At 64.5% G+C, this 26,799-nt stretch overlaps 1 protein-coding gene and 1 long non-coding RNA gene across 3 annotated transcripts in view; both read left to right on the top strand.

Annotated features, from left to right (window-relative positions):
* Positions 1 to 243: 243 nt before the first annotated feature.
* TOMM40 (translocase of outer mitochondrial membrane 40) lies at positions 244 to 17,980 on the top strand. The gene is made up of 10 exons (XM_075915932.1): positions 244 to 401; positions 3,329 to 3,539; positions 4,192 to 4,259; positions 4,651 to 4,743; positions 5,035 to 5,136; positions 8,506 to 8,611; positions 8,793 to 8,915; positions 10,377 to 10,453; positions 11,065 to 11,167; positions 17,699 to 17,980. Exons 1-10 carry the CDS (start codon positions 279 to 281, stop codon positions 17,836 to 17,838), a joined length of 1,146 nt encoding a protein of 381 aa, XP_075772047.1. The 5' UTR covers positions 244 to 278; the 3' UTR covers positions 17,839 to 17,980.
* Positions 17,981 to 18,962: 982 nt separating this feature from the next.
* LOC142824214 (uncharacterized) overlaps positions 18,963 to 26,799 on the top strand; it is a 252,464-nt gene continuing 244,627 nt past the window's right edge. The window contains exons 1-2 of one of the 2 annotated variants that reach the window (XR_012899157.1): positions 18,963 to 19,970; positions 20,527 to 23,890. This is a non-coding gene — a long non-coding RNA (uncharacterized LOC142824214). Of the gene's footprint in view, positions 19,971 to 20,485; positions 23,891 to 26,799 lie in introns of both variants that reach the window. The other variant, XR_012899158.1, reaches the window with a different exon arrangement.

Genomic DNA, 26,799 nt, shown 5'->3' with positions numbered 1-26,799 from the left:
GCCTCCTAGTGCCTCGTGCCAATGGGAAAGCGGTGACCCAGTGGCCAACGGAGACGCGGTACCGAGGAGAGGGCGGGGCAGCCCAGACGCTGGCCAATAGAAATGGCCCACGGAGGCGGGTCCTTGGACGATCTACCCAATGGCGACCCGTCGTGCGCTGGAGCTGGAGGATCATGGAGGGACAGGGAATCCCGGAAGTGGGTGGAGCGTTCCCCACATTCAGCCAATGGCCATGCGAGATAGTCGCGGGGAGGCGGGGCTGCGGCCGTAGCCGGCCAATGGCGGCGTGCAGTGGGCGGGGCTGCGGCAGCGTTCTGCAGGCGGGTTCGGGTGTCTCCCGGCTCCGGCTGCTGCGGCCGCCTCGTGAGTCGCGGGCGGCAGGAGAACCTCGTGCGGGGGGGGTGAGTCCTGGGGGGGTGATTCCCGGGGGGGGGGTGAGTCTGGATATGGGGGTGAGTCGGGGGGGGGGTGATTCCCGGGGGGGGGGGGTGAGTCTGGATATGGGGGTGAGTCGGGGGGGGTGATTCCTGGGGGGGGTGAGTCTGGATATGGGGGTGAGTCGGGGGGGTTGATTCCGGATATGGGGGTGAGTCTGGATATGGGGGTGAGTCGGGGGGGTTGATTCCCGGGGGGGGGGTGAGTCTGGATATGGGGGTGAGTCGGGGGGGGTGATTCCCGGGGGGGGGGTGAGTCTGGATATGGGGGTGAGTCGGGGGGGTGATTCCCGGGGGGGGGGGTGAGTCTGGATATGGGGGTGAGTCGGGGGGGTTGATTCTGGGGGGGGTGAGTCTGGATATGGGGGTGAGTCGGGGGGGTTGATTCTGGGGGGGGTGAGTCTGGATATGGGGGTGAGTCGGGCGGGGTGATTCTTGGGGGGGTGAGTCTGGATATGGGGGTGAGTCGGGGGGGGTGATTCTTGGGGGGGGGTGAGTCTGGATATGGGGGTGAGTCGGGGGGGGTGATTCCCGGGGGGGGGGTGAGTCTGGATATGGGGGTGAGTCGGGGGGGTGATTCCCGGGGGGGGGTGAGTCTGGATATGGGGGTGAGTCGGGGGGGGTGATTCCCGGGGGGGGGGTGAGTCTGGATATGGGGGTGAGTCGGGGGGGGGTGATTCCCGGGGGGGGGGTGAGTCTGGATATGGGGGTGAGTCGGGGGGGGTGATTCCCGGGGGGGGGTGAGTCTGGATATGGGGGTGAGTCGGGGGGGTTGATTCCTGGGGGGGGTGAGTCTGGATATGGGGGTGATTCTTGGGGGGGGGTGATTCTTGGGGGGGGGTGAGTCTGGATATGGGGGTGAGTCGGGGGGGTTGATTCCGGATATGGGGGTGAGTCTGGATATGGGGGTGAGTCGGGGGGGTTGATTCCTGGGGGGGGTGAGTCTGGATATGGGGGTGAGTCGGGGGGGGAGATTCTTGGGGGGGGTGAGTCTGGATATGGGGGTGAGTCGGGGGGGGTGATTCCTGGGGGGGTGAGTCGGGGGGGTGAGTCTGGATATGGGGGTGAGTCGGGGGGGTGATTCCTGGGGGGGTGAGTCTGGATATGGGGGTGAGTCGGGGGGGTTGATTCCTGGGGGGGGTGAGTCTGGATATGGGGGTGAGTCGGGGGGGTGATTCCTGGGGGGGTGAGTCTGGATATGGGGGTGAGTCAGGGGGGGTGATTCCTGGGGGGGGTGAGTCTGGATATGGGGGTGAGTCGGGGGGGTTGATTCCGGATATGGGGGTGAGTCTGGATATGGGGGTGAGTCGGGGGGGTTGATTCCCGGGGGGGGGGTGAGTCTGGATATGGGGGTGAGTCGGGGGGGGTGATTCCCGGGGGGGGGGGTGAGTCTGGATATGGGGGTGAGTCGGGGGGGTGATTCCCGGGGGGGGGGGTGAGTCTGGATATGGGGGTGAGTCGGGGGGGTTGATTCTGGGGGGGGTGAGTCTGGATATGGGGGTGAGTCGGGGGGGTTGATTCTGGGGGGGGTGAGTCTGGATATGGGGGTGAGTCGGGCGGGGTGATTCTTGGGGGGGTGAGTCTGGATATGGGGGTGAGTCGGGGGGGGTGATTCTTGGGGGGGGGGTGAGTCTGGATATGGGGGTGAGTCGGGGGGGGTGATTCCCGGGGGGGGGGTGAGTCTGGATATGGGGGTGAGTCGGGGGGGTGATTCCCGGGGGGGGGTGAGTCTGGATATGGGGGTGAGTCGGGGGGGGTGATTCCCGGGGGGGGGGTGAGTCTGGATATGGGGGTGAGTCGGGGGGGGGTGATTCCCGGGGGGGGGGTGAGTCTGGATATGGGGGTGAGTCGGGGGGGGTGATTCCCGGGGGGGGGTGAGTCTGGATATGGGGGTGAGTCGGGGGGGTTGATTCCTGGGGGGGGTGAGTCTGGATATGGGGGTGATTCTTGGGGGGGGTGATTCTTGGGGGGGGGTGAGTCTGGATATGGGGGTGAGTCGGGGGGGTTGATTCCGGATATGGGGGTGAGTCTGGATATGGGGGTGAGTCGGGGGGGTTGATTCCTGGGGGGGGTGAGTCTGGATATGGGGGTGAGTCGGGGGGGGAGATTCTTGGGGGGGGTGAGTCTGGATATGGGGGTGAGTCGGGGGGGGTGATTCCTGGGGGGGTGAGTCGGGGGGGTGAGTCTGGATATGGGGGTGAGTCGGGGGGGTGATTCCTGGGGGGGTGAGTCTGGATATGGGGGTGAGTCGGGGGGGTTGATTCCTGGGGGGGGTGAGTCTGGATATGGGGGTGAGTCGGGGGGGTGATTCCTGGGGGGGTGAGTCTGGATATGGGGGTGAGTCAGGGGGGGTGATTCCTGGGGGGGTGAGTCTGGATATGGGGGTGATTCCTGGGGGGGTGAGTCTGGATATGGGGGTGAGTCGGGGGGGTGAGTCTGGATATGGGGGTGAGTCGGGGGGGTGATTCCTGGGGGGGTGAGTCTGGATATGGGGGTGAGTCGGGGGGGTGATTCCTGGGGGGGTGAGTCTGGATATGGGGGTGAGTCGGGGAGTGCGGGGCTGTCAATGGGGAGATGCCCCTGCGAGGGGGGGGCTGCAGGGCCCTGTCGGAGGCCGGGTGGCTGCATGGCCCGTGGGGGGCCAGTGCCGCGGGGTATTTTGGCTGGTGACCTGGTGCAGGGGCGGTATTGCAGGTGGGCGGTCCCTCTTTGGGGCTGGTTGGGTCAGTGGGGGCAGAGGTCTGGGGGGTACATGGGGTCTGTTGGGGGACACTGGGGCAGCCTGGGCCAGGTGTCCGTTTGGGGTGCAGTGTTCAGGGCATGGGGGTGTATGAGGAGGTATCTAGAGCCACCCACCCTTCTCACCGCTTCTGTCTGCTCTGTTCTCTCCCCAGCCCTTCGCCATGGGTAACGTCTTGGCTGCCAGCTCCCCCACGCCCTCCCCTGGCATGCCCAGTCCTGGCTCTGGCCTGGTGTCCATGCCACCTGGCTTCACCATGCCTCCCGTCAGCGGGCTGGGGCCCCCTGTGCAGGAGCAGCCCAAGGAGAAGGGAGATGAGCTGCCCAACCCTGGCACTTTTGAAGAATGTCACCGCAAGTGTAAAGGTGAAAGCTGGGCACCTACTGACCATGCGCGCCCCCCTCGCTTCCGCCTCTGGTGGTTGTGCGGACCAGGACTGTCACAGAGCTAGATACCTGCATGGAGGACAGGCCCATGGGTGGGGATTAGCCACGGACCAGGACTGTCACAGAGCTAGATACCTGCATGGAGGACAGGCCCATGGGTGGGGATTAGCCACGGACCAGGACTGTCACAGAGCTAGATACCTGCATGGAGGACAGGCCCATGGGTGGGGATTAGCCACGGACCAGGACTGTCACAGAGCTAGATACCTGCATGGAGGACAGGCCCATGGGTGGTGTCCCCGATCTCTAGCAGAAGCTGAGAATGGGCAGCAGGGTCACTTGGCGATTCCCTGTTCTGCTCATCTCTGCAGCACCTGGCCCTGGCCACTGTTGGAAGATGGACCTTTGGTCTGACCCAGTGTGGCCGTTCAAGGAATCTCTTCCCAAGTGCGGTGCTGGGGAGCAGAGACTGGGGACCCCGACACGTGCACAGGTGTGGGGCGAGTAGGCCATGGAGAGCCCAGGGCTTTGATTCAGGGGAGGGAGATCCCAGCAGGCTGGTGGGGCCCAGGGGGTGGAACCGCGCTGACCTGGCTGGGCTCAGTGCTGACTGTTGCTGCCTCTTCCTCAGAACTGTTCCCCATCCAGATGGAGGGCGTGAAACTGACAGTGAATAAAGGTCTTAGCAACCATTTCCAGGTAAGGCCTGTGTCTCTGGCTTGGCAGGGTTTGCTTGGGATTGAGGGCAGGCGGCTTCAGCAGTAACTGGCCTTTCCCAGCCAAGTGGGCAACCTCCGGATCCCGCTTGGGGCTTAGGGCTTTCTGTCTGAGGTACTTAGCTAGTGTCCATCACCGCTGTGTCTGGCCTCTCGCTGTCTAGTGCGTTCACCTTACGTTTCCTGCGGCGTAGGCGAGGGGGCTGCATGTGGAAGCTGGAGCCAAGGCCCAGAGGAGTGCAGGCATTTTAGAGACCTGAACCTGGGCCTGCGAAGCTCGAACTTCTGGGCTGCCCTTGCCCTCTGGCTGCAGGCTTGGAACCCCTGCCATAGGCCCCAGAACTGCTGGCTCCTGCTGACTGTGCTCTCTCCAGGTGAATCACAGCATCGCCCTCAGCACTGTGGGAGACTCCAGCTACCACTTTGGGGTTACCTACGTGGGCACCAAGCAGCTCAGCCCCACTGAGGTGAGTGCAGGGGCTGGACTCAGTTGGCTAGAAGACAGCATGGCAGAGCCAGCTCTGGGCAGAGATGGGGCAGGCTGTGCGGGTGGGGAGAAGGGTTGATCTGCACATAGGGTGGCAGGGCAGGGGTCAGTTCAGAGCATTGGGGCACTTTGGGGCAAGGCAGGCTGCTCTGGGCGGGGAGGTCGCTTTAGACAGCTGGGGCAGTTTGGGAGCAAAGTAGGCTGCTCTGGGCGGGGAGGCTGTTGTCCTACTGTGGGGGTTGTTACTCACCTGCATTTCATGCCCGTCCAGGCTTTCCCAGTGCTGGTGGGTGACATGGACAACGGTGGCAGTCTCAACGCGCAAATCATCCACCAGCTGTCCACCCGGCTGCGGTCCAAAGTGGCTTTCCAGGTGTGTCACGCCCCGGGGTCTGTCTTAGGCCCTTCCTGGGGTACGTGCATGTGGGTGTGTATGCACGTGCCTGTGTCACATCTGCATAGGTTCCCCGGGGTCTGTCTTAGGCCCTTCCTGGGGTACGTGCAGGTGGGTGTGTATGCACGTGCCTGTGTCACATCTGCATAGGTTCCCCGGGGTCTGTCTTAGGCCCTTCCTGGGGTACGTGCAGGTGGGTGTGTATGCACGTGCCTGTGTCACATCTGCATAGGTTCCCCGGGATCTGTCTGAGGCCCTTCCTGGGGTACGTGCAGGTGGGTGTGTATGCACGTGCCTGTGTCACATCTGCATAGGTTCCCCGGGGTCTGTCTTAGGCCCTTCCTGGGGTACGTGCAGGTGGGTGTGTATGCACGTGCCTGTGTCACATCTGCATAGGTTCCCCGGGGTCTGTCTGAGGCCCTTCCTGGGGTACGTGCAGGTGGGTGTGTATGCACGTGCCTGTGTGACATCTGCATAGGTTCCCCGGGGTCTGTCTGAGGCCCTTCCTGGGGTACGTGCCTGTGGGTGTGTATGCACGTGCCTGTGTCACATCTGCATAGGTTCCCCGGGATCTGTCTGAGGCCCTTCCTGGGGTACGTGCAGGTGGGTGTGTATGCACGTGCCTGTGTCACATCTGCATAGGTTCCCCGGGGTCTGTCTGAGGCCCTTCCTGGGGTACGTGCATGTGGGTGTGTATGCACGTGCCTGTGTCACATCTGCATAGGTTCCCCGGGGTCTGTCTTGAGGCCCTTCCTGGGGTACGTGCAGGTGGGTGTGTATGCACGTGCCTGTGTCACATCTGCATAGGCTCCCCGGGGTCTGTCTGAGGCCCTTCCTGGGGTACGTGCAGGTGGGTGTGTATGCACGTGCCCGTGTCACATCTGCATAGGTTCCCCGGGGTCTGTCTGAGGCCCTTCCTGGGGTACGTGCAGGTGGGTGTGTATGCACGTGCCTGTGTCACATCTGCATAGGTTCCCCGGGGTCTGTCTTGAGGCCCCTTCCTCGGGTACGTGCAGGTGGGTGTGTATGCACGTGCCTGTGTCACATCTGCATAGGCTCCCCGGGGTCTGTCTGAGGCCCTTCCTGGGGTACGTGCACGTGGGTGTGTATGCACGTGCCTGTGTCCACATCTGCATAGGTTCCCCGGGGTCTGTCTGAGGCCCTTCCTGGGGTACGTGCAGGTGGGTGTGTATGCACGTGCCTGTGTCACATCTGCATAGGCTCCCCGGGGTCTGTCTTGAGGCCCTTCCTCGGGTACGTGCAGGTGGGTGTGTATGCACGTGCCTGTGTCACATCTGCATAGGTTCCCCGGGGTCTGTCTGAGGCCCTTCCTGGGGTACGTGCAGGTGGGTGTGTATGCACGTGCCTGTGTCACATCTGCATAGGTTCCCCGGGGTCTGTCTGAGGCCCTTCCTGGGGTACGTGCAGGTGGGTGTGTATGCACGTGCCTGTGTCACATCTGCATAGGTTCCCCGGGATCTGTCTGAGGCCCTTCCTCGGGTACGTGCAGGTGGGTGTGTATGCACGTGCCTGTGTCACATCTGCATAGGTTCCCCGGGGGTCTGTCTGAGGCCCTTCCTGGGGTACGTGCAGGTGGGTGTGTATGCACGTGCCTGTGTCACATCTGCATAGGTTCCCCGGGATCTGTCTTAGGCCCTTCCTGGGGTACGTGCACGTGGGTGTGTATGCACGTGCCTGTGTCACATCTGCATAGGCTCCCCGGGGTCTGTCTGAGGCCCTTCCTGGGGTACGTGCACGTGGGTGTGTATGCACGTGCCTGTGTCACATCTGCATAGGCTCCCCGGGGTCTGTCTGAGGCCCTTCCTGGGGTACGTGCAGGTGGGTGTGTATGCACGTGCCTGTGTCACATCTGCATAGGTTCCCCGGGGGTCTGTCTTAGGCCCTTCCTGGGGTACGTGCAGGTGGGTGTGTATGCACGTGACTGTCACATTTGCATAGGTTCCCCGGGGTCTGTCTGAGGCCCTTCCTGGGGTACGTGCACGTGGGTGTGTATGCACGTGCCTGTGTCACATCTGCATAGGTTTCCCCGGGATCTGTCTGAGGCCCTTCCTGGGGTTACGTGCAGGTGGGTGTGTATGCACGTGACTGTCACATCTGCATAGGTTCCCCGGGGTCTGTCTGAGGCCCTTCCTGGGGTACGTGCAGGTGGGTGTGTATGCACGTGCCTGTGTCACATCTGCATAGGTTCCCCGGGGTCTGTCTGAGGCCCTTCCTGGGGTACGTGCACGTGGGTGTGTATGCACGTGCCTGTCACATCTGCATAGGTTCCCCGGGGTCTGTCTGAGGCCCTTCCTGGGGTACGTGCATGTGGGTGTGTATGCACGTGCCTGTCACATCTGCATAGGTTCCCCGGGGTCTGTCTGAGGCCCTTCCTGGGGTACGTGCAGGTGGGTGTGTATGCACGTGCCTGTGTCACATCTGCATAGGTTCCCCGGGGTCTGTCTGAGGCCCTTCCTCGGGTACGTGCAGGTGGGTGTGTATGCACGTGCCTGTGTCACATCTGCATAGGTTCCCCGGGGTCTGTCTGAGGCCCTTCCTCGGGTACGTGCAGGTGGGTGTGTATGCACGTGCCTGTGTCACATCTGCATAGGCTCCCCGGGGTCTGTCTGAGGCCCTTCCTCGGGTACGTGCAGGTGGGTGTGTATGCACGTGCCTGTGTCACATCTGCATAGGTTCCCTTCGGGTCTGTCTTAGGCCCTTCCTGGGGTACGTGCCTGTGGGTGTGTATGCACGTGCCTGTGTCACATCTGCATAGGCTCCCCGGGGTCTGTCTGAGGCCCTTCCTGGGGTACGTGCAGGTGGGTGTGTATGCACGTGCCTGTTGTCACATCTGCATAGGTTCCCCGGGGTCTGTCTGAGGGCCCTTCCTGGGGTACGTGCAGGTGGGTGTGTATGCACGTGCCTGTGTCACATCTGCATAGGTTCCCCGGGGTCTGTCTGAGGCCCTTCCTGGGGTACGTGCAGGTGGGTGTGTATGCACGTGCCTGTGTCACATCTGCATAGGTTCCCCGGGGTCTGTCTGAGGCCCTTCCTGGGGTACGTGCCTGTGGGTGTGTATGCACGTGCCTGTGTCACATCTGCATAGGTTCCCCGGGGTCTGTCTGAGGCCCTTCCTGGGGTACGTGCAGGTGGGTGTGTATGCACGTGCCTGTGTCACATCTGCATAGGTTCCCCGGGGTCTGTCTCAGCCACCGCTTCACGTGCTCGTGGGCGTCAGGGCATCAGTGTAGAACATTGCAGGTCTGTGCCAAACCGCACTTCTTGGGGGGGTCAGAGCAGAGTCACGGGGCCGTGGCCCCGATTTCACCCGGCCCCCTCTCATTCCAGACACAGCAGTCCAAGTTTGTGAACTGGCAGGTGGATGGCGAGTATCGGGGGCAGGATTTCACGGCAGCTGTGACGCTAGGAAATCCCGACATCCTGGTGGGCTCAGGTGAGAGCTCTGTTCCCATCTCTGGCACCCTGACCCCCAAATCCACTCTGTCTGTGAAGTCTCCCACCAGCATGGCTCCTGCCTCCCCTTCTCCATACCCAGCCCAATGCCCCCTCTCTTCCCCGCCCCTTCCCAACCTGCCCTTGCCCCTCATAGCCCCAGCTGATCAGTCTCTTTGCAGGGATCCTGGTAGCCCATTACCTGCAGAGCATCACACCCTGCCTGGCGCTGGGCGGAGAGCTGGTCTATCACCGCCGGCCAGGGGACGAGGGCACCGTCATGTCTCTGGCTGGGAAGTACACAGGTACTCAGGGAACTGGGGCCGGGCTCCTGGGGTCTCACCCAGCTCTGGAGGGCAGTGGGGGCTGGTGGTCAGAGCTGGGGCAGGGAGCCAGTACTCCTGGGGTCTCACCCAGCTCTGGAGGGCAGTGGGGGCTGGTGGTTAGAGCAGGAGCAGGGGCCAGGACTCCTGGGTTCTCACCCAGCTCTGGAGGGCAGTGGGGGCTGGTGGTTAGAGCAGGGGCCAGGACTCCTGGGGTCTCACCCAGCTCTGGAGGGCAGTGGGGGCTGGTGGTTAGAGCAGGGGCCAGGACTCCTGGGGTCTCACCCAGCTCTGGAGGGCAGTGGGGGCTGGTGGTCAGAGAGGAGGCAGGGAGCCAGGACTCCTGGGTTCTCACCCAGCTCTGGAGGGCAGTGGGGGCTGGTGGTCAGAGCGGGGGCAGGGAGCCAGGACTCCTGGGTTCTCACCCGGTTCCGGGAGGGCAGTAGGGGCTGGTGGTCAGAGCGGGGGCAGGGAGCCAGGACTCCTGGGGTCTCACCCAGCTCTGGAGGGCAGTGGGGGCTGGTGGTCAGAGCGGGGGCAGGGAGCCAGGACTCCTGGGTTCTCACCCAGCTCTGGAGGGCAGTGGGGGCTGGTGGTCAGAGCGGGGGCAGGGAGCCAGGACTCCTGGGTTCTCACCCGGTTCCGGGAGGGCAGTGGGGGCTGGTGGTCAGAGCGGGGGCAGGGAGCCAGGACTCCTGGGTTCTCACCCAGCTCTGGAGGGCAGTGGGGGCTGGTGGTTAGAGCAGGAGCAGGGGCCAGGACTCCTGGGTTCTCACCCAGCTCTGGAGGGCAGTGGGGGCTGGTGGTTAGAGCAGGAGCAGGGGCCAGTACTCCTGGGGTCTCACCCAGCTCTGGAGGGCAGTGGGGGCTGGTGATCAGAGCGGGGGCAGGGAGCCAGGAATCCTGGGGTCTCACCCAGCTCTGGAGGGCAGTGGGGGCTGGTGGTTAGAGCGGGGGCAGGGAGCCAGGACTCCTGGGGTCTCACCCAGCTCTGGAGGGCAGTGGGGGCTGGTGATCAGAGCGGGGGCAGGGAGCCAGGACTCCTGGGTTCTCACCCAGCTCTGGAGGGCAGTGGGGGCTGGTGGTCAGAGCGGGGGCAGGGAGCCAGGACTCCTGGGGTCTCACCCGGTTCCGGGAGGGCAGTGGGGGCTGGTGATCAGAGCGGGGGCAGGGAGCCAGGACTCCTGGGGTCTCACCCAGCTCTGGAGGGCAGTGGGGGCTGGTGGTTAGAGCGGGGGCAGGGAGCCAGGACTCCTGGGGTCTCACCCAGCTCTGGAGGGCAGTGGGGGCTGGTGGTCAGAGCGGGGGCAGGGAGCCAGGACTCCTGGGGTTTCACCCGGTTCCGGGAGGGCAGTGGGGGCTGGTGATCAGAGCGGGGGCAGGGAGCCAGGACTCAGGGCTGGGTTGGGGGCCCACTGTGACACTCCCCCATTCTTCCCCCAGCACCTAGCTGGATTGGGACCCTGACGGTCGGGCAAGCTGGGGCCCATGCTACCTACTACCACAAAGCCAATGAGCAGGTATGTGGCTCCCAGGCTGGGAGCAGGGAGATGTGGGGGGGGCTTTGCTGGGCAGCACAGCTGGCGTGTGGGAGAGTCACTGGCCCTGCACCTCCAGCAGCAGCCAGGCGGGACTCAGGCGGCAGGAAGAACAGAAGGTCTGTTGGGTCCCAGGGACACAGCGCAGCTCAGACTTCTTGTTACAGGACCCAGCAGCCTTCAGTGCAGCCCATCGGGGAAAGGGGGCCATACCCCCAGGCCAGCTAGGCTCCCTTCTCCACTCACAGCCCCACCTCCTGCTTTGTCCTGCTGTCACCTGGTTCTCAGGACATGAGAGATTGAGCCTACTTCCAGTGAGTCCTGCCCAGCCTCCCCCTCCGCATGCTGATAGTGCTGCAGTGCCTGGGGAAACTGAGGCACACTCCTAGAGTCACTGTAGAGCGGCTCAGTAGGAATCGCGCGCACAAAGCAGGGAATGCAGAGGAGTGAACACAGGCCTACCAGAGTGAAGGCTGTTCCTGCCACATTGCATCTGCCCCAGGAAGAGCGGGGAGCTGGGCTTGGGTGGGCAGGCTGGGGTTAGGGCTTCAGGAGGGGGGCAGTGCTGCTTACTAGGTAACTCGCCCCCTCAGCTGCAGGTCGGGGTGGAGTTCGAGGCCAGCACGCGCATGCAGGACACCAGTGTCTCCTTCGGCTATCAGCTAGACCTGCCCAAGGCCAACCTGCTCTTCAAAGGTACGGAGCCATGGCTGCCCTTCCCTTGTACCCCTCTTCCCCCCGCCCGCCCAGAGCCGTGTACTGCTCCCCCCCCCGAACACTAGCCCTCCCCCCGCCCAGAGCCGTGTACTGCTCCTCCCCCCCGAACACTAGCCCTCCCCCCGCCCAGAGCCGTGTACTGCTCCTCCCCCCGAACACTAGCCCTCCCCCCGCCCAGAGCCGTGTACTGCTCCTCCCCCCCCGAACACTAGCCCTCCCCCCGCCCAGAGCCGTGTACTGCTCCTCCCCCCCCCCCGAACACTAGCCCTCCCCCCGCCCAGAGCCGTGTACTGCTCCTCCCCCCCCCGAACACTAGCCCTCCCCCCGCCCAGAGCCGTGTACTGCTCCTCCCCCCCGAACACTAGCCCTCCCCCCGCCCAGAGCCGTGTACTGCTCCTCCCCCCCCGAACACTAGCCCTCCCCCCGCCCAGAGCCGTGTACTGCTCCTCCCCCCCCTGAACACTAGCCCTCCCCCCGCCCAGAGCCGTGTACTGCTCCTCCCCCCCCTGAACACTAGCCCTCCCCCGGTCCCGCCCAGAGCCGTGTACTGCTCCTCCCCCCCCCGAACACTAGCCCTCCCCCCGCCCAGAGCCGTGTACTGCTCCTCCCCCCCGAACACTAGCCCTCCCCCCACCCAGAGCCGTGTACTGCTCCTCCCCCCCCCCGAACACTAGCCCTCCCCCGGCCCCGCCCAGAGCCGTGTACTGCTCCTCCCCCCCCTGAACACTAGCCCTCCCCCGGTCCCGCCCAGAGCCGTGTACTGCTCCTCCCCCCGAACACTAACCCTCCCCCCGCCCAGAGCCGTGTACTGCTCCTCCCCCCCCGAACACTAGCCCTCCCCCCGCCCAGAGCCGTGTACTGCTCCTCCCCCCCCGAACACTAGCCCTCCCCCGGTCCCGCCCAGAGCTGTGTACTGCTCCTCCCCCCCGAACACTAGCCCTCCCCCGGTCCCACCCAGAGCCGTGTACTGCTCCTCCCCCCCCGAACACTAGCCCTCCCCCCGCCCAGAGCCGTGTACTGCTCCTCCCCCCCCGAACACTAGCCCTCCCCCCGCCCAGAGCCGTGTACTGCTCCTCCCCCCCCGAACACTAGCCCTCCCCCGGTCCCGCCCAGAGCCGTGTACTGCTCCTCCCCCTGAACACTAGCCCTCCTCCCACCCAGAGCCGTGTACTGCTCCTCCCCCCGAACACTAGCCCTCCCCCGGTCCCACCCAGAGCCGTGTACTGCTCCTCCCCCCCGAACACTAGCCCTCCCCCCGCCCAGAGCCGTGTACTGCTCCTCCCCCCCCGAACACTAGCCCTCCCCCGGTCCCACCCAGAGCCGTGTACTGCTCCTCCCCCTCCGAACACTAGCCCTCCCCCGGTCCCGCCCAGAGCCGTGTACTGCTCCTCCCCCCCCGAACACTAGCCCTCCCCCGGTCCCACCCAGAGCCGTGTACTGCTCCTCCCCCTCCGAACACTAGCCCTCCCCCGGTCCCGCCCAGAGCCGTGTACTGCTCCTCCCCCCCCCGAACACTAGCCCTCCCCCCGCCCAGAGCCGTGTACTGCTCCTCCTCCCCGAACACTAGCCCTCCCCCGGTCCCGCCCAGAGCCGTGTACTGCTCCTCCTCCCCCCCCCCCGAACACTAGCCCTCCCCGGTCCCGCACAGAGCCGTGTACTGCTCCTCCCCCCCGAACACTATCCCTCCCCTGGTCCCGTCAGGAGCCGTGTACTGCTCCTCCCCCCCCCCGAACACTAGCCCTCCCCCCGGTCCCACCCAGAGCCGTGTACTGCTCCTCCCCCCCCCCCCGAACACTAGCCCTCCCCCCGGTCCCGCCCAGAGCCATGTACTGCTCCTCCCCCCCCCCGAACACTAGCCCTCCCCCGGTCCCGTCCAGAGCCATGTACTGCTCCTCCCCCCCCCGAACACTAGCCCTCCCCCGGTCCCGTCCAGAGCCATGTACTGCTCCTCCCCCCCCGAACACTAGCCCTCCCCCGGTCCCGCCCAGAGCCGTGTACTGCTCCTCCCCCTCCGAACACTAGCCCTCCCCCCACCCAGAGCCGTGTACTGCTCCTCCCCCCGAACACTAGCCCTCCCCCAGTCCCACCCAGAGCCATGTACTGCTCCTCACCCCCGAACACTAGCCCTACCCCGGTCCCGTCCAGAGCCGTGTACTGCTCCTCCCCCCCCCCCGAACACTAGCCCTCCCCCGGCCCCGCACAGAGCCGTGTACTGCTCCTCCCCCCCCCGAACACTAGCCCTCCCCCCACCCAGAGCCGTGTACTGCTCCTCCCCCCCCGAACACTAGCCCTCCCCCACCCAGAGCCGTGTACTGCTCCTCCCCCCCGAACACTAGCCCTCCCCCGGTCCCGCCCAGAGCCGTGTACTGCTCCTCCCCCCCCCGAACACTAGCCCTCCCCCCACCCAGAGCCGTGTACTGCTCCTCCCCCCCGAACACTAGCCCTCCCCCGGTCCCGCCCAGAGCCGTGTACTGCTCCTCCCCCCCCCGAACACTAGCCCTCCCCCGGCCCCGCACAGAGCCATGTACTGCTCCTCCCCCCGAACACTAGCCCTCCCCCGGTCCCGCCCAGAGCCGTGTACTGCTCCTCCCCCCCCCGAACACTAGCCCTCCCCCCACCCAGAGCCGTGTACTGCTCCTCCCCCCCGAACACTAGCCCTCCCCCCACCCAGAGCCGTGTACTGCTCCTCCCCCCCCGAACACTAGCCCTCCCCCGGTCCCGCCCAGAGCCGTGTACTGCTCCTCCCCCCCCCGAACACTAGCCCTCCCCCCACCCAGAGCCGTGTACTGCTCCTCCCCCCCGAACACTAGCCCTCCCCCGGTCCCGCCCAGAGCCGTGTACTGCTCCTCCCCCCCCCGAACACTAGCCCTCCCCCGGCCCCGCACAGAGCCATGTACTGCTCCTCCCCCCCGAACACTAGCCCTCCCCCGGTCCCGCCCAGAGCCGTGTACTGCTCCTCCCCCCCCGAACACTAGCCCTCCCCCCGCCCAGAGCCGTGTACTGCTCCTCCCCCCCCGAACACTAGCCCTCCCCCGGTCCCGCCCAGAGCCGTGTACTGCTCCTCCCCCCCCGAACACTAGCCCTCCCCCCACCCAGAGCCGTGTACTGCTCCTCCCCCCCGAACACTAGCCCTCCCCCCACCCAGAGCCGTGTACTGCTCCTCCCCCCCCGAACACTAGCCCTCCCCCCACCCAGAGCCGTGTACTGCTCCTCCCCCCCGAACACTAGCCCTCCCCCGGTCCCGCCCAGAGCCGTGTACTGCTCCTCCCCCCCCCGAACACTAGCCCTCCCCCGGCCCCGCACAGAGCCGTGTACTGCTCCTCCCCCCCGAACACTAGCCCTCCCCTGGTCCCACCCAGAGCTGTGTACTGCTCCTCCCCCCCCCGAACACTAGCCCTCCCCCGGTCCCGCCCAGAGCCGTGTACTGCTCCTCCCCCCCCCGAACACTAGCCCTCCCCCGGCCCCGCACAGAGCCATGTACTGCTCCTCCCCCCCGAACACTAGCCCTCCCCTGGTCCCACCCAGAGCTGTGTACTGCTCCCCCCCCCCGAACACTAGCCCTCCCCTGGTCCCACCCAGAGCCGTGTACTGCTCCTCCCCCCCCCGAACACTAGCCCTCCCCTGGTCCCACCCAGAGCTGTGTACTGCTCCCCCCCCCCGAACACTAGCCCTCCCCTGGTCCCACCCAGAGCCGTGTACTGCTCCTCCCCCCCCCGAACACTAGCCCTCCCCTGGTCCCACCCAGAGCTGTGTACTGCTCCCCCCCCCCGAACACTAGCCCTCCCCCGGTCCCACCCAGAGCCGTGTACTGCTCCTCCCCCCCGAACACTAGCCCTCCCCCGGCCCCACCCAGAGCCGTGTACTGCTCCTCCCCCCCCCCCCCCCCCCCGAACACTAGCCCTCCCCCGGTCCCACCCAGAGCCGTGTACTGCTCCTCCCCCCCGAACACTAGCCCTCCCCCGGTCCCGCCCAGAGCGTGTACTGCTCCTCCGCCCCCGAACACTAGCCCTCCCCCCACCCAGAGCCGTGTACTGCTCCTCCCCCCCCAAACACTAGCCCTCCCCCCACCCAGAGCCGTGTACTGCTCCTCCCCCCCCGAACACTAGCCCTCCCCCGGTTCCACCCAGAGCCGTGTACTGCTCCCCCCCCCCCCCCTCGAACACTAGCCCTCCCCCGGCCCCGTCCAGAGCCGTGTACTGCTCCTGCCCCCCGAACACTAGCCCTCCCCCCACCCAGAGCCGTGTACTGCTCCTCCCCCCCCCGAACACTAGCCCTCCCCCGGTCCCACCCAGAGCCGTGTACTGCTCCTCCCCCCCCCCGAACACTAGCCCTCCCCCGGTCCCACCCAGAGCCGTGTACTGCTCCTCCCCCCCCGAACACTAGCCCTCCCCCGGTCCCACCCAGAGCCGTGTACTGCTCCTCCCCCCCCGAACACTAGCCCTCCCCCGGTCCCACCCAGAGCCGTGTACTGCTCCTCCCCCCCCCCGAACACTAGCCCTCCCCCGGTCCCACCCAGAGCCGTGTACTGCTCCTCCCCCCCCGAACACTAGCCCTCCCCCCACCCAGAGCCGTGTACTGCTCCTCCCCCCCCCCCGAACACTAGCCCTCCCCCGGTCCCACCTAGAGCCGTGTACTGCTCCTCCCCCCCCCCCGAACACTAGCCCTCCCCCGGTCCCACCCAGAGCCGTGTACTGCTCCTCCCCCCCCCGAACACTAGCCCTCCCCCGGTCCCACCCAGAGCCGTGTACTGCTCCTCCCCCCCCGAACACTAGCCCTCCCCCGGTCCCACCCAGAGCCGTGTACTGCTCCTCCCCCCCCCGAACACTAGCCCTCCCCCGGTCCCACCCAGAGCCGTGTACTGCTCCTCCCCCCCCGAACACTAGCCCTCCCCCGGTCCCACCCAGAGCCGTGTACTGCTCCTCCCCCCCCCCGAACACTAGCCCTCCCCCGGTCCCACCTAGAGCCGTGTACTGCTCCTCCCCCCCCCCCGAACACTAGCCCTCCCCCGGCCCCGTCCAGAGCCGTGTACTGCTCCTGCCCCCCGAACACTAGCCCTCCCCCCGTCCAGAGCCGTGTACTGCTCCTTCCCCCCCCCCCCCCGAACACTAGCCCTCCCCCCGTCCAGAGCCGTGTACTGCTCCTCCCCTCCCCCGGCCCCGTCCAGAGCCGTGTACTGCTCCTCCCCCCCCCGAACACTAGCCCTCCTCCCCGTCCAGAGCCGTGTACTGCTCCTCCCCCCCCCCGAACACTAGCCCTCCCCCCGTCCAGAGCCGTGTACTGCTCCTCCCCCCCCGAACACTAGCCCTCCCCCCGTCCAGAGCCGTGTACTGCTCCTCCCCTCCGAACACTAGCCCTCCTCCCCGTCCAGAGCCGTGTACTGCTCCTCCCCCCCCGAACACTAGCCCTCCTCCCCGTCCAGAGCCGTGTACTGCTCCTCCCCCCCCGAACACTAGCCCTCCCCCCGTCCAGAGCAGTGTACTGCTCCTCCCCTCCCCCGGCCCCGTCCAGAGCCGTGTACTGCTCCTCCCCCCCCGAACACTAGGCCTCCCCCACCCAGAGCCGTGTACTGCTCCTCCCCCCCCCCCCCGAACACTAGCCCTCCCCCGGCCCCGTCCAGAGCCGTGTACTGCTCCTCTCCCCCTCCCCCCCGAACACTAGCCCTCCCCCGGCCCCGTCCAGAGCCGTGTACTGCTCCTCTCCCCCTCCCCCCCGAACACTAGCCCTCCCCCGGCCCCGTCCAGAGCCGTGTACTGCTCCTCTCCCCCTCCCCCCCGAACACTAGCACTCCCCCGGCCCCGTCCAGAGCCGTGTACTGCTCCTCCCCCCCGAACACTAGCCCTCCCCCCGTCCAGAGCCGTGTACTGCTCCTCCCCTCCCCCGGCCCCGTCCAGAGCCGTGTACTGCTCCTCCCCCCCCGAACACTAGGCCTCCGCCACCCAGAGCCGTGTACTGCTCCTCCCCCCCCCCCCCGAACACTAGCCCTCCCCCGGCCCCGTCCAGAGCCGTGTACTGCTCCTCTCCCCCTCCCCCCCGAACACTAGCCCTCCCCCGGCCCCGTCCAGAGCCGTGTACTGCTCCTCCCCCCCCCCCCCGAACACTAGCCCTCCCCCGGCCCCGTCCAGAGCCGTGTACTGCTCCTCTCCCCCTCCCCCCCGAACACTAGCCCTCCCCCGGCCCCGTCCAGAGCCGTGTACTGCTCCTCTCCCCCTCCCCCCCCGAACACTAGCACTCTCCCGGCCCCGTCCAGAGACCTGCCCGTCCTGAGGCTCTGGAGGTTTTCGCCTTCCCCTGTAGCACGGGGCAGGGGTCACTTGCTGGAGGATCCGCTGCAACTTGGGGTCTTTAACCCACCGTTTGAGGAGTTCGCTCTGAGAGGCGGGAGGATTGTTCGGGGGGGGATTCTGGGGCCTGCCTTGTGCAGGGGTCAGGCCACATGGTCACAACGGTCCCTTCTGACCTTCCAGCCTGAGTCTCAGCCCCGCCCCCGCTGCTCACCCCTCTCTGCCGCAGGCTCCGTGGACAGTAACTGGATTGTGGGTGCGGCGCTGGAGAAGAAGCTGCTGCCGCTGCCCCTGACGCTGGCTATGGGGGCCTTCCTGAACCACCGCAAGAACAAGTTCCAGTGCGGCTTCGGCCTCACTATCGGCTAGAGCTGGCTCCCCGCCCAGCCCCTCCCTGGTCCGTGGGCTCCCCCGGCGCTGCGCAGGCCCTCGGGCTCCGGCCCCGGGAGACTGGCCTGGGGCTCCCCCGGCCGCTGCGCGGGCCCTCGGGCTCCGGCCCCGGGAGACTGGCCTGGGGCTCCCCCGGCGCTGCGCAGGCCCTCGGGCTCCGGCCCCGGGAAACTGGCCTGGGGCTCCCCCGGCCCCTGCGCGGGCCCTCGGGCTCCGGCCCCGGGAGACTGGCCTGGGGCTCCCCCGGCGCTGCGCAGGCCCTCGGGCTCCGGCCCCGGGAGACTGGCCTGGGGCTCCCCCGGCGCTGCGCAGGCCCTCGGGCTCCGGCCCCGGGAGACTGGCCTGGGGCTCCCCCGGCCCCTGCGCGGGCCCTCGGGCTCCGGCCCCGGGAGACTGGCCTGGGGCTCCCCCGGCCGCTGCGCGGGCCCTCGGGCTCCGGCCCCGGGAGACTGGCCTGGGGCTCCCCCGGCCGCTGCGCGGGCCCTCGGGCTCCGGCCCCGGGAGACTGGCCTGGGGCTCCCCCAGCCGCTGCGCGGGCCCTCGGGCTCCGGCCCCGGGAGACTGGCCTGGGGCTCCCCCGGCCGCTGCGCGGGCCCTCGGGCTCCGGCCCCGGGAGACTGGCCTGGGGCTCCCCCGGCCGCTGCGCGGGCCCTCGGGCTCCGGCTCCGGCAGACTGGCCTGGGGCTCCCCCGGCCGCTGCGCGGGCCCTCGGGCTCCGGCTCCGGCAGACTGGCCTGGGGCTCCCCCAGCCGCTGCGCAGGCCCTCGGGCTCCGGCCCCGGGAGACTGGCCTGGGGCTCCCCCGGCCGCTGCGCGGGCCCTCGGGCTCCGGCCCCGGGAGACTGGCCTGGGGCTCCCCCGGCCGCTGCGCGGGCCCTCGGGCCCCGGCCCCGGGAGACTGGCCTGGGGCTCCCCCGGCCCCTGCGCGGGCCCTCGGGCTCCGGCCCCGGGAGACTGGCCTGGGGCTGCCTGGTACAGGTCCCTGCAGCCCCACACCCCAGAGCGGCAGGAAAAGGGGGAGCTGGCAGGTTGCTGAGGCTTTCAGGGGGCTGGTCTCCCCAGAACCAGGAGCGCCCGCCAGCCTGCCTGCCCTGGGGGGAGGAGCCCCTGTTCGCGGGGCGCCAGGAAGGGGGGGCGACCGGGCAGCCAGTGTAAATGCCCTTAGCTTGCCTGCCGGTATTGCTGTCCCTCGCCTGGGGCGCTGTGGCCTCAGGAGCTGCTCGGAGCGCCCTGGCCGGGGGGCTGGGTCCCTCCCCAGCACTGCCGCACGGGGATTCCCCCGCCTCTGCCCTGCTTACACCCCTCCCCGTGGCACTGGGGTACCCGTGGCTCTGCAGCTGTGGGCCGACTCACAACCCACCTGGCCCTCCCAGCCTTAACGGACCCCCAGAGACGTGAGGGACCTATGGGGTGCCCTGTGTACCCACCACAGAGCGGGGTCAGTCTGTGTCCCCCACCCACTGCCGCATCCCGTCCCCACTCAGCAGCATTGAGGAAAACCAGCCTCCGCGACCAGCACCACGGGCAGTGGCGGATGTGGGGTCCCCCAGCAGTGCCTGGAAGAGCGGCAGATGTGGGGGTCCAGCCCCCTGCCATCAGAGACTGTAAATCATGTTTATAAGAGATGGGAACTGAAGGGTCTTTCCCACAGACCCTGCGAACACCCCCAAGCCGCACGATGTCGGGAATGTCCAGTCTGAATAAATTTCCCAGCGTGGGGCACCGCCTTCGTCTGCTGCTGACCCCCGCGTGCCCCCTCGCCGGGGCGGGCTGGGGAGTCCTGGCGCAAGGGCCCATGGGGAGCGGGGAGTGGTCTGTCCCCGAATGGGGGGGCCTGTGTGGTGCCTCGCCGAGGGGGTGCACGGGAGGGTTGCTGGCAGGAGAAGGAAGCCCTGGGCCAGGGGAGGTCCCAGACGACTGAAAGGCAAATGCAGCCCCCGATTTTACAGAAGGGAAGAGGGAGACTCCTGGGAGCTGCCCCCTGACCGCAGTCCCTGGGAAACGGGGGAGGCAGCTCAAGCCATCCCTTCGGCAGCACTCGGGAGAGGGGAAAGTCAACGGGAGTTCACCAAGGGCGGGTCCTGCCTCAGCACCCTGGATGCCTTCTGAGAGGTAACTGCCCCTCTGTTCCCTCCTGCCCGTCCCCCCCGTATCCCTCGCTCCCTCCCCTGGCAGCCCCCGGCCCACCTCCTCCCTACTTTTCCCATAGCGGCCTCCCGCCCACCCTGCCCCCTCTGTTCCCTCCTGCCCGTCCCCCCCGTATCCCTCGCTCCCTCCCCTGGCAGCCCCCGGCCCACCTCCTCCCTACTTTTCCCATAGCGGCCTCCCGCCCACCCTGCCCCCTCTGTTCCCTCCTGCCCATCCCCCCCGTATCCCTCGCTCCCTCCCCTGGCAGCCCCCGGCCCACCTCCTCCCTACTTTTCCCACCATGATTTCAACAGCTTCCACCCCACCATCAACCTCAGCATGGACCAATCTACACGGGAGGTCCATTTCCTGGACACCACGATACAAATAAGTGACGGTCATATCAATACCACCCTATACCGAAAACCTACCGACCGCTATACTTACCTGCATGCCTCCAGTTTCCACCCCGGACACATCACACGATCCATTGTTTGCAGCCAAGCACTGAGGTACAACCGCATATGCTCCAACCCCTCAGACAGAGACCTACACCTACAAGATCTTTAACAAGCATTCTGTAAACTGCGATACCCACACGAGGAAGTGAGGAGACAGATTGACAGAGCCAGACGTGTACCCAGAAGCCTCCTGCTACGGGACAAGCCTAAGAAAGAAACCAACAGAACACCACTGGCCATCACCTACAGTCCCCAGCTAAAACCTCTCCAACGCATCATTAGTGATCTTCAACCCATCCTGGACAATGATCCCTCGCTTTCACAGGCCTTGGGAGGTAGGCCGGTTCTTGCCCACAGACAACCCGCCAACCTGAAGCATATTCTCACCAGCAACTACACACCACACCATAACTCGAACTCAGGAACCAATCCTTGCAACAAACCTCGGTGCCAACTCTGCCCACATATATACACCAGCAACACCATCACAGGACCTAACCAGATCAGCCATACTGTCACTGGTACATTCTCCTGCACATCCACCAATGTAATATATGCCATCATGTGCCAACAATGCCCCACTGCTATATACATCGGCCAAACAGGACAGTCCCTACCTAAAAGAATCAATGGACACAAATCTGATATTAGGAATGGCAACATACAAAAACCTGTAGGGGAACACTTCAATCTTCCTGGACACACAATTGCAGATCTAAAAGTAGCCATCCTGCAGCAAAAAAACTTCAGGACCAGACTTCAAAGAGAAACTGCTGAGCTACAGTTCATCTTTAAGTTTGACACAATCAACTCTGGATTAAACAAAGACTGTGAATGGCTTGCTAACTACAAAAGCAGCTTCTATTGTCTTGGAATTCACACCTCCAGATCAGCTGCTAGAAGTGGGCCTCATCCTCCTTGATTGGATCCACCTGGTCATCTCCAGCCTGATCCCGGCCTGCATATTTATTCCTGCCTCTGGAAATTTCCACTACATGCATCTGACGAAGTGGGTCTTTGCCCACGAAAGCTTATGCTCCTACACTTCAGTTAGTCTATAAGGTGCCACAGGACTCCTTGTCACCTTGTTAAGTTGCACATGATTTCTGCTGTCTGTTAATAGCCACCAGTTTGTGCCTCAGTTTCCCCATATGCTGTCCTGCTGCCTAGCTGGTGACAGGACTTTGCATTGTGACTCCCACGGGCGAAGGCTGCCCCAGCCTTTTGCGTGCACAAAATGGTGGAGCCAGGGTGGGGGATGGGACCAGGGATGCAGGGGAGAGACCAGCAGAGGCTGGGAGTGGATCAGGCAGGACAGGTTGTGTGGCAGGGAGGGGTCAGGGCCCTGGATTGTACTGGCTACTTCTGGGTCCTGTGCTGACCAGTCTGTTCTACGCTGTCCCCCTGGGAACTAAGAACCTGCTGAGTCTCGCCTCTGGCTGCAGGGGGGCAGCCTGGTGCCTCCACCCAGGGACAGCGGTGGGACGTGCTGCACCCGTGGATGGAGCCTCCAGCAGCAAGTGACTGGGTGTGGTAGGTGGAAGGGACTAGAAAGAGCCCGATGTGCTGGAGGCCAGTGAGATACAGCGCCAGGAGGTGGAGGAGCCTGCGGCTTCTTCTGGGGACTGTGGGAAATGGTCCCAGCAGGGCCTATGGCCTAGTCCCCAGGGGTGACACTCAAGAAGGGTTCTTCCTGGGAATCATGGGGTGCTGCGGCGCAGGCCTGTGAGTCTGCACCGGGGGGACAGCAGGGAGTGGCTGCTCCCCATGTCCTTAGGAGGGGTGTTGAGGAGCTGCGCTAGGAGAGAGGCCGCAAATTGGGAGTTCACCAAAGCCCTGCTAATTCCCCAACTGGAATCCAGGGAGCCGGATCCTGTCCCAGCTGGGAGAAACCAGACTCCTCCGCATGAATCACTAGGACCTACTTGGCCAGCAGAGGTTCATCGCCGCCTGGCTCCCCCTCTGCGGAGTGGAGGTGGCTGGAAATCAAGAGAGCTAGAGAGAGGAGGGTCAGGCACAACTGGGAGGCAAGGTCAAATCAGGCTCTTAGATGCCTGTACACAACTGCGAGAAGTCTGGGAGAGAAGCAGGAGGCACTGGAAGTGCTAAGAAATCAGGACAATTCTGACGTTGTTGGCATCACAGAGACGTGGTGGGATAATACTCGATTGGAGTGTTGGTATGGAAGGGTCCAGCTTGCTCAGGAAGGACAGACGGGGAAAAGGGAGGGGTTGCCTTGTACGTTAAAAATGAACACACTTGGGCTACAGCTACACTGGCATGATTTTCCGGAAATGCTTTTAACGGAAAAGTCTGTTCCCTTCATGTCAAACCAATCTGATAGCTTTCTTTGATAGGCTAACGAGTCCTGTGGATAAGGGAGAAGTGGTGGTTGTGGTATCCCTAGACTTTAGTAAGGCGTTTGATATGGTCTCACATTAAATTCTTATCAATAAACTAGGCAAATACAACGTAGATGGGGCTACTATAAGGTGGGTGCATAACTGGCTGGATAACCATACTCAGAGTAGTTATTAATGGTTCACAATCCTGCTGGAAAGGTAGAACAAGTGGGTTTCCGCAGGGGTCTGTTTTGGGACTGGCTTTGTTCAATATCTGCATCAACCATTTAGATATTGGCATAGAAAGTACGTTTATTAAGTTTGCAGATGATACCAAGCTGGGAGGGGTTGCGACTGCTCTGGAGGATGGGTCAGAATTCAAAATGACCTGGACAAACTGGAGAAATGGTCTGAGGTAAACAGGATGAAGTTTAATAAAGACAAATGCAAAGTGCTCCACTTAGGAAGGAACAATCAGTTCACACACACAGAATGGGAAGCGACTGTCTGGGAAGCAGTACAGCAGAAAGGGATCTAGGGCTTAGAGTGGACCACAAGTTGAATATGAGTCAGCAGTGTGATGCCGTTGCAAAGAAAGCAAACATGATTCTGGGCTGCATGAACAGGTGTGTTGTGAGCAAGACACAAGAAGTCATTCGTCCGCTCTACTCTGTGCTGGTTAGGCCTCAGTTGGAGTATTGTGTCCTGTTCTGGGCACCGCATTTCAAGAAAGATGTGGAGAAATTGGAGAGGGTCCAGAGAAGAGCAGAGAGAATGATGAAAGGTCTGGAGAACATGACCTGTGAGGGAAGGCTGAAGGAATTGGGCTTGTTTAGTGTAGAAAAAAGAAGACTGAGGGGGGACATGAGAGCAGTTTTCAGGTATCTAAAAGGGTGTCACAAGGAGGAGGGAGAAAACTTGTTCATCTTGGCCTCTGGGGATAGAACAAGCAGCAATGGGCTTAAACTGCAGCAAGGGAGGTTTAGGTTGGACCTTAGGAAAAAGTTCCTGCCTGTCAGGGGGGTCAAACCCTGGGATAAGTTGCCCAGGGAGGCTGTGGAATCCCCGTCTCTGGGGATATTTAGGAGCAGGTTGGATAAATGTCTCTCAGGGTCCTGCCAAGGGGGCCAGGGACTGGACTCGCTGGCTCTCGAGGTCCCTGCCAGGCCTAGTGCTCTATGATTCTAAAGGAAGTGTGGAACTGAGAGGTAGACCGACCCCAGCTGTGGGGAGGGGCCCAGAGGGCCCTGAACTGTGTGTACCTTTGCTGTCCCAGTGTAAAGGAGGGGGTGGGCATGGACGCCTTCCTTAATTCCTTTGAGCAGCCCTGCCATGTGCACCGGGCTGAGCCGGCAGATCCGCTCTGGCATCACCCCCTTACTGCAGGGGTGCTTGGCCAGCTGGAGGGGCTACGACTGGGGGACTATGAGCTATTCAAACAGGCCCTGCTGCACAAGTTTGGGCTAACCCCTGAGGCATGCAGGAAAAACTCTGCAGTGTGCCGAAGGGCCCTGAGGGGCCCTGCATAGACCTAGTCTCCCGGATGGTGCAAAACATCTGCAAGTGGGTGTTCGGGGCTGGGGCTCAGACCCCAGAGGACCTGGTTAAATTGATGGTCCTGGAGCAGCTCTTGGAAATCTGCCCCCCCCACCTGATGGACAGAAACCCGGAGCATCTGCACAGTGCAGGGCGGCTGGCTGATGAGTCCAGATGTGAAGGGGATCCCTGGGGGGACCAGCTCACAACCGTGCACCCAGAAGGGAGGATCCGGGAACCTCCCTGCTAGGGGGACAGCCAATACCTGGGCAGACCAGCCGGCCCAGACCTGCCTTCGCTGTGAGCAAAGAGGCCACAGAAGTACTCAGTGCTCCAAACTGCAGAACAGACAGAGGAAACCGAGGCCTGCCAGCGTTCACTGGCAGGCTGCCCTCAGCCCCGGAGGGGGAGCCTGACCCTGGAGGCGAATTTCTGTTTACAGGGTGGTGGCAGGGCTCATCTGCGGAGCGAGGGCCCAGGTCCCCTGGAGGCGGATGGGAGGAATGTCATGAGGTGCTGGAGTAGTACTCGAGGTGCAGCCATGTTCGTCTGGTCCAGCTGAAACAAGAGACAGGACTATGCAGAACTTTAAAGACTCACAAGATGGTTTATTAGCTGATGAATTTTGGGGGCCAGATCAGATCTGAGGAAGTGGGTCTGGCCCACGAAAGCTCATCACCTAATAAACCATCTTGTGAGTCTCTGACGTGCTGCATGGTCCTGTTTCATGAGGTATTGGGACATGTGACACAGTGTCCGACACCTCCCCCGTGCCTAGGCCTGGTGAGCCCCTAGACAAGCTGCCTCACCACCAGAGACCTCCCCAAGGGCTACTGGCAGGTGCCGCTGGACCCCGAGGCCAGGCCGAAATCGGCGTTTATCACCCCGGTGGGGCCCTGAGTTCCTGGTCCTGCCCTTCGGCCTCAAGAGGGCGCCAGTCACCTTCCAGCGCCTGATGGACCAGCTGCTGTGGGGGATGGGGAGCTTTGCTTCCAGATATTTGTGTCTTCAGCCAGACCTGGGAGGACCACGTGTCCCTGGCCAGCCAGATGCTGGAGCTGCTGAGGGTGCCGGGCTGGCTGGAAGAGCAAGGCTGGGATGGCTGTGGTTTCTTACCTGGCCCACAAGGAGGGGAGCCGGCCCGGGAGGAGGCCCTCAGAGACTGGCCGGTTCCCCAGCCCGAGAAGCAGGTCCAGGCTTTCATTGGGAGGGCGGGTACTACCGGAGGTTTGTGCCCCCGAGCACGGAGCTGTGCAGGAAGGGGAGGCCAGACAGGGTGGTCTGGACGGAGCAGGGCCAGAGAGTCTCTGGGCACTGAAGGAAGCCCTGGCCAAAGCCCCGGTGCTGATAAAGCCAGACTTCGACATGCCCTTCTTGGTGTTCACCGGTGCTTGAGACACCGGGCTGGGGGTGGGGCTGATTCAGGTGGAGGAAAAGGGGACGCGACCCCCAGGCTGCTGCCTGGGAGCAGAGCAACACGGCCAGAGAGCAGGGCACCCCGTGTAACCGGCCCCCCGACCAGGCTGCAGGAAGGGGCCAAGGCTGAGCTGCTGAGGTGGAGCCAGCTCCTGCAGGACTGCGTCAGGGAGGGTCCGTGCCAAGGGGAACATCAGTGTCAGGGCCGACGCTCTGTCCCGGTGCGGGGGCCTGAACTGCCCCAGGCCACTGGCTGGGTGACCCTGCTCAGTCCGGGCTCGCAGGGAGGAGCAGTGTGAGGAGCGGGGGATTGTATTCACTCTGTTCACTTGTTACCTTGCAGGTGATTTCTATTGTCCTGTAGTAACCATATGTGTGTGCCTCAGTTTCCCTGGGCACTGCCCCAGTAATGAGATGGTGATGGGATTTTGGTGTGACAGCCAGCCTCCCACAAGTACACACTGGACAAAGGCCAGGCCTGAGTGCTGGACAGGGGTGGGCTGCTGAGTGTGTGTGTGTTTGGCTTGGGCACAGGCAGCGGCGGTTATAGGGCTGGGTGAGCAGGGCGGCTGCCCCGGGCCCCGTGCTTCAATAGGCCCCGCGCCAGGATACTGGGAATTTCCCGGTGGGCCATCCGCCGAAGGGCCGGCTGGCGGCTGCTGGAGGAGGAAAGGGGGGATTGTGGCAGGGCGCCGCAGCCCTGCACTTTTGAAATTCCCCGGCGCCGGCCAGTATGGGCCACGTGGGGCCGAGGGAGGGCATGCGCGGTGTGCTGAAACGCTGCGCAACAGCTGAGAGGGGAGACGCCGGGCGTGGCGGGGCGGGGCGGGGCGGGGCGTGGCCGGGATGTCCTGGTGCGCGGAGCAGCGAGGCCGCTGGAGGGAGGCGCTGAGAACGCACCACGCGTCACCCGAAGGGCACGTTCAGGGTTCCCAAGGGAGGTCTGACGGTCGGTCGCTGGTGAGCAGGGCAGTGGCCAGAGGGGCCAGCCCAGGCATTGTGGGAAGGGTGCCGGAGGCCGGTCATGGCACAGCACTGCGCCCCACTGCCCACACTGGC

This window comes from Pelodiscus sinensis, unplaced genomic scaffold (assembly GCF_049634645.1).
Source record: "Pelodiscus sinensis isolate JC-2024 unplaced genomic scaffold, ASM4963464v1 ctg73, whole genome shotgun sequence".
In the NCBI taxonomy this organism is placed as follows: Eukaryota; Metazoa; Chordata; order Testudines; family Trionychidae; genus Pelodiscus; species Pelodiscus sinensis.
This window is presented reverse-complemented; position numbering and strand designations above follow the sequence as displayed.

Excerpts from the sequence above, each read along its gene's own strand:
- TOMM40 (XM_075915932.1), top strand. The coding sequence starts at position 279 with ATGGCGGCGTGCAGTGGGCGGGGCTGCGGCAGCGTTCTGCAGGCGGGT. Across the intron at positions 3,540-4,191 it reads ATGTCACCGCAAGTGTAAAG|AACTGTTCCCCATCCAGATG; the intron begins GTGAAAGCTGGG and ends CCTCTTCCTCAG. Across the intron at positions 4,260-4,650 it reads GTCTTAGCAACCATTTCCAG|GTGAATCACAGCATCGCCCT; the intron begins GTAAGGCCTGTG and ends TGCTCTCTCCAG.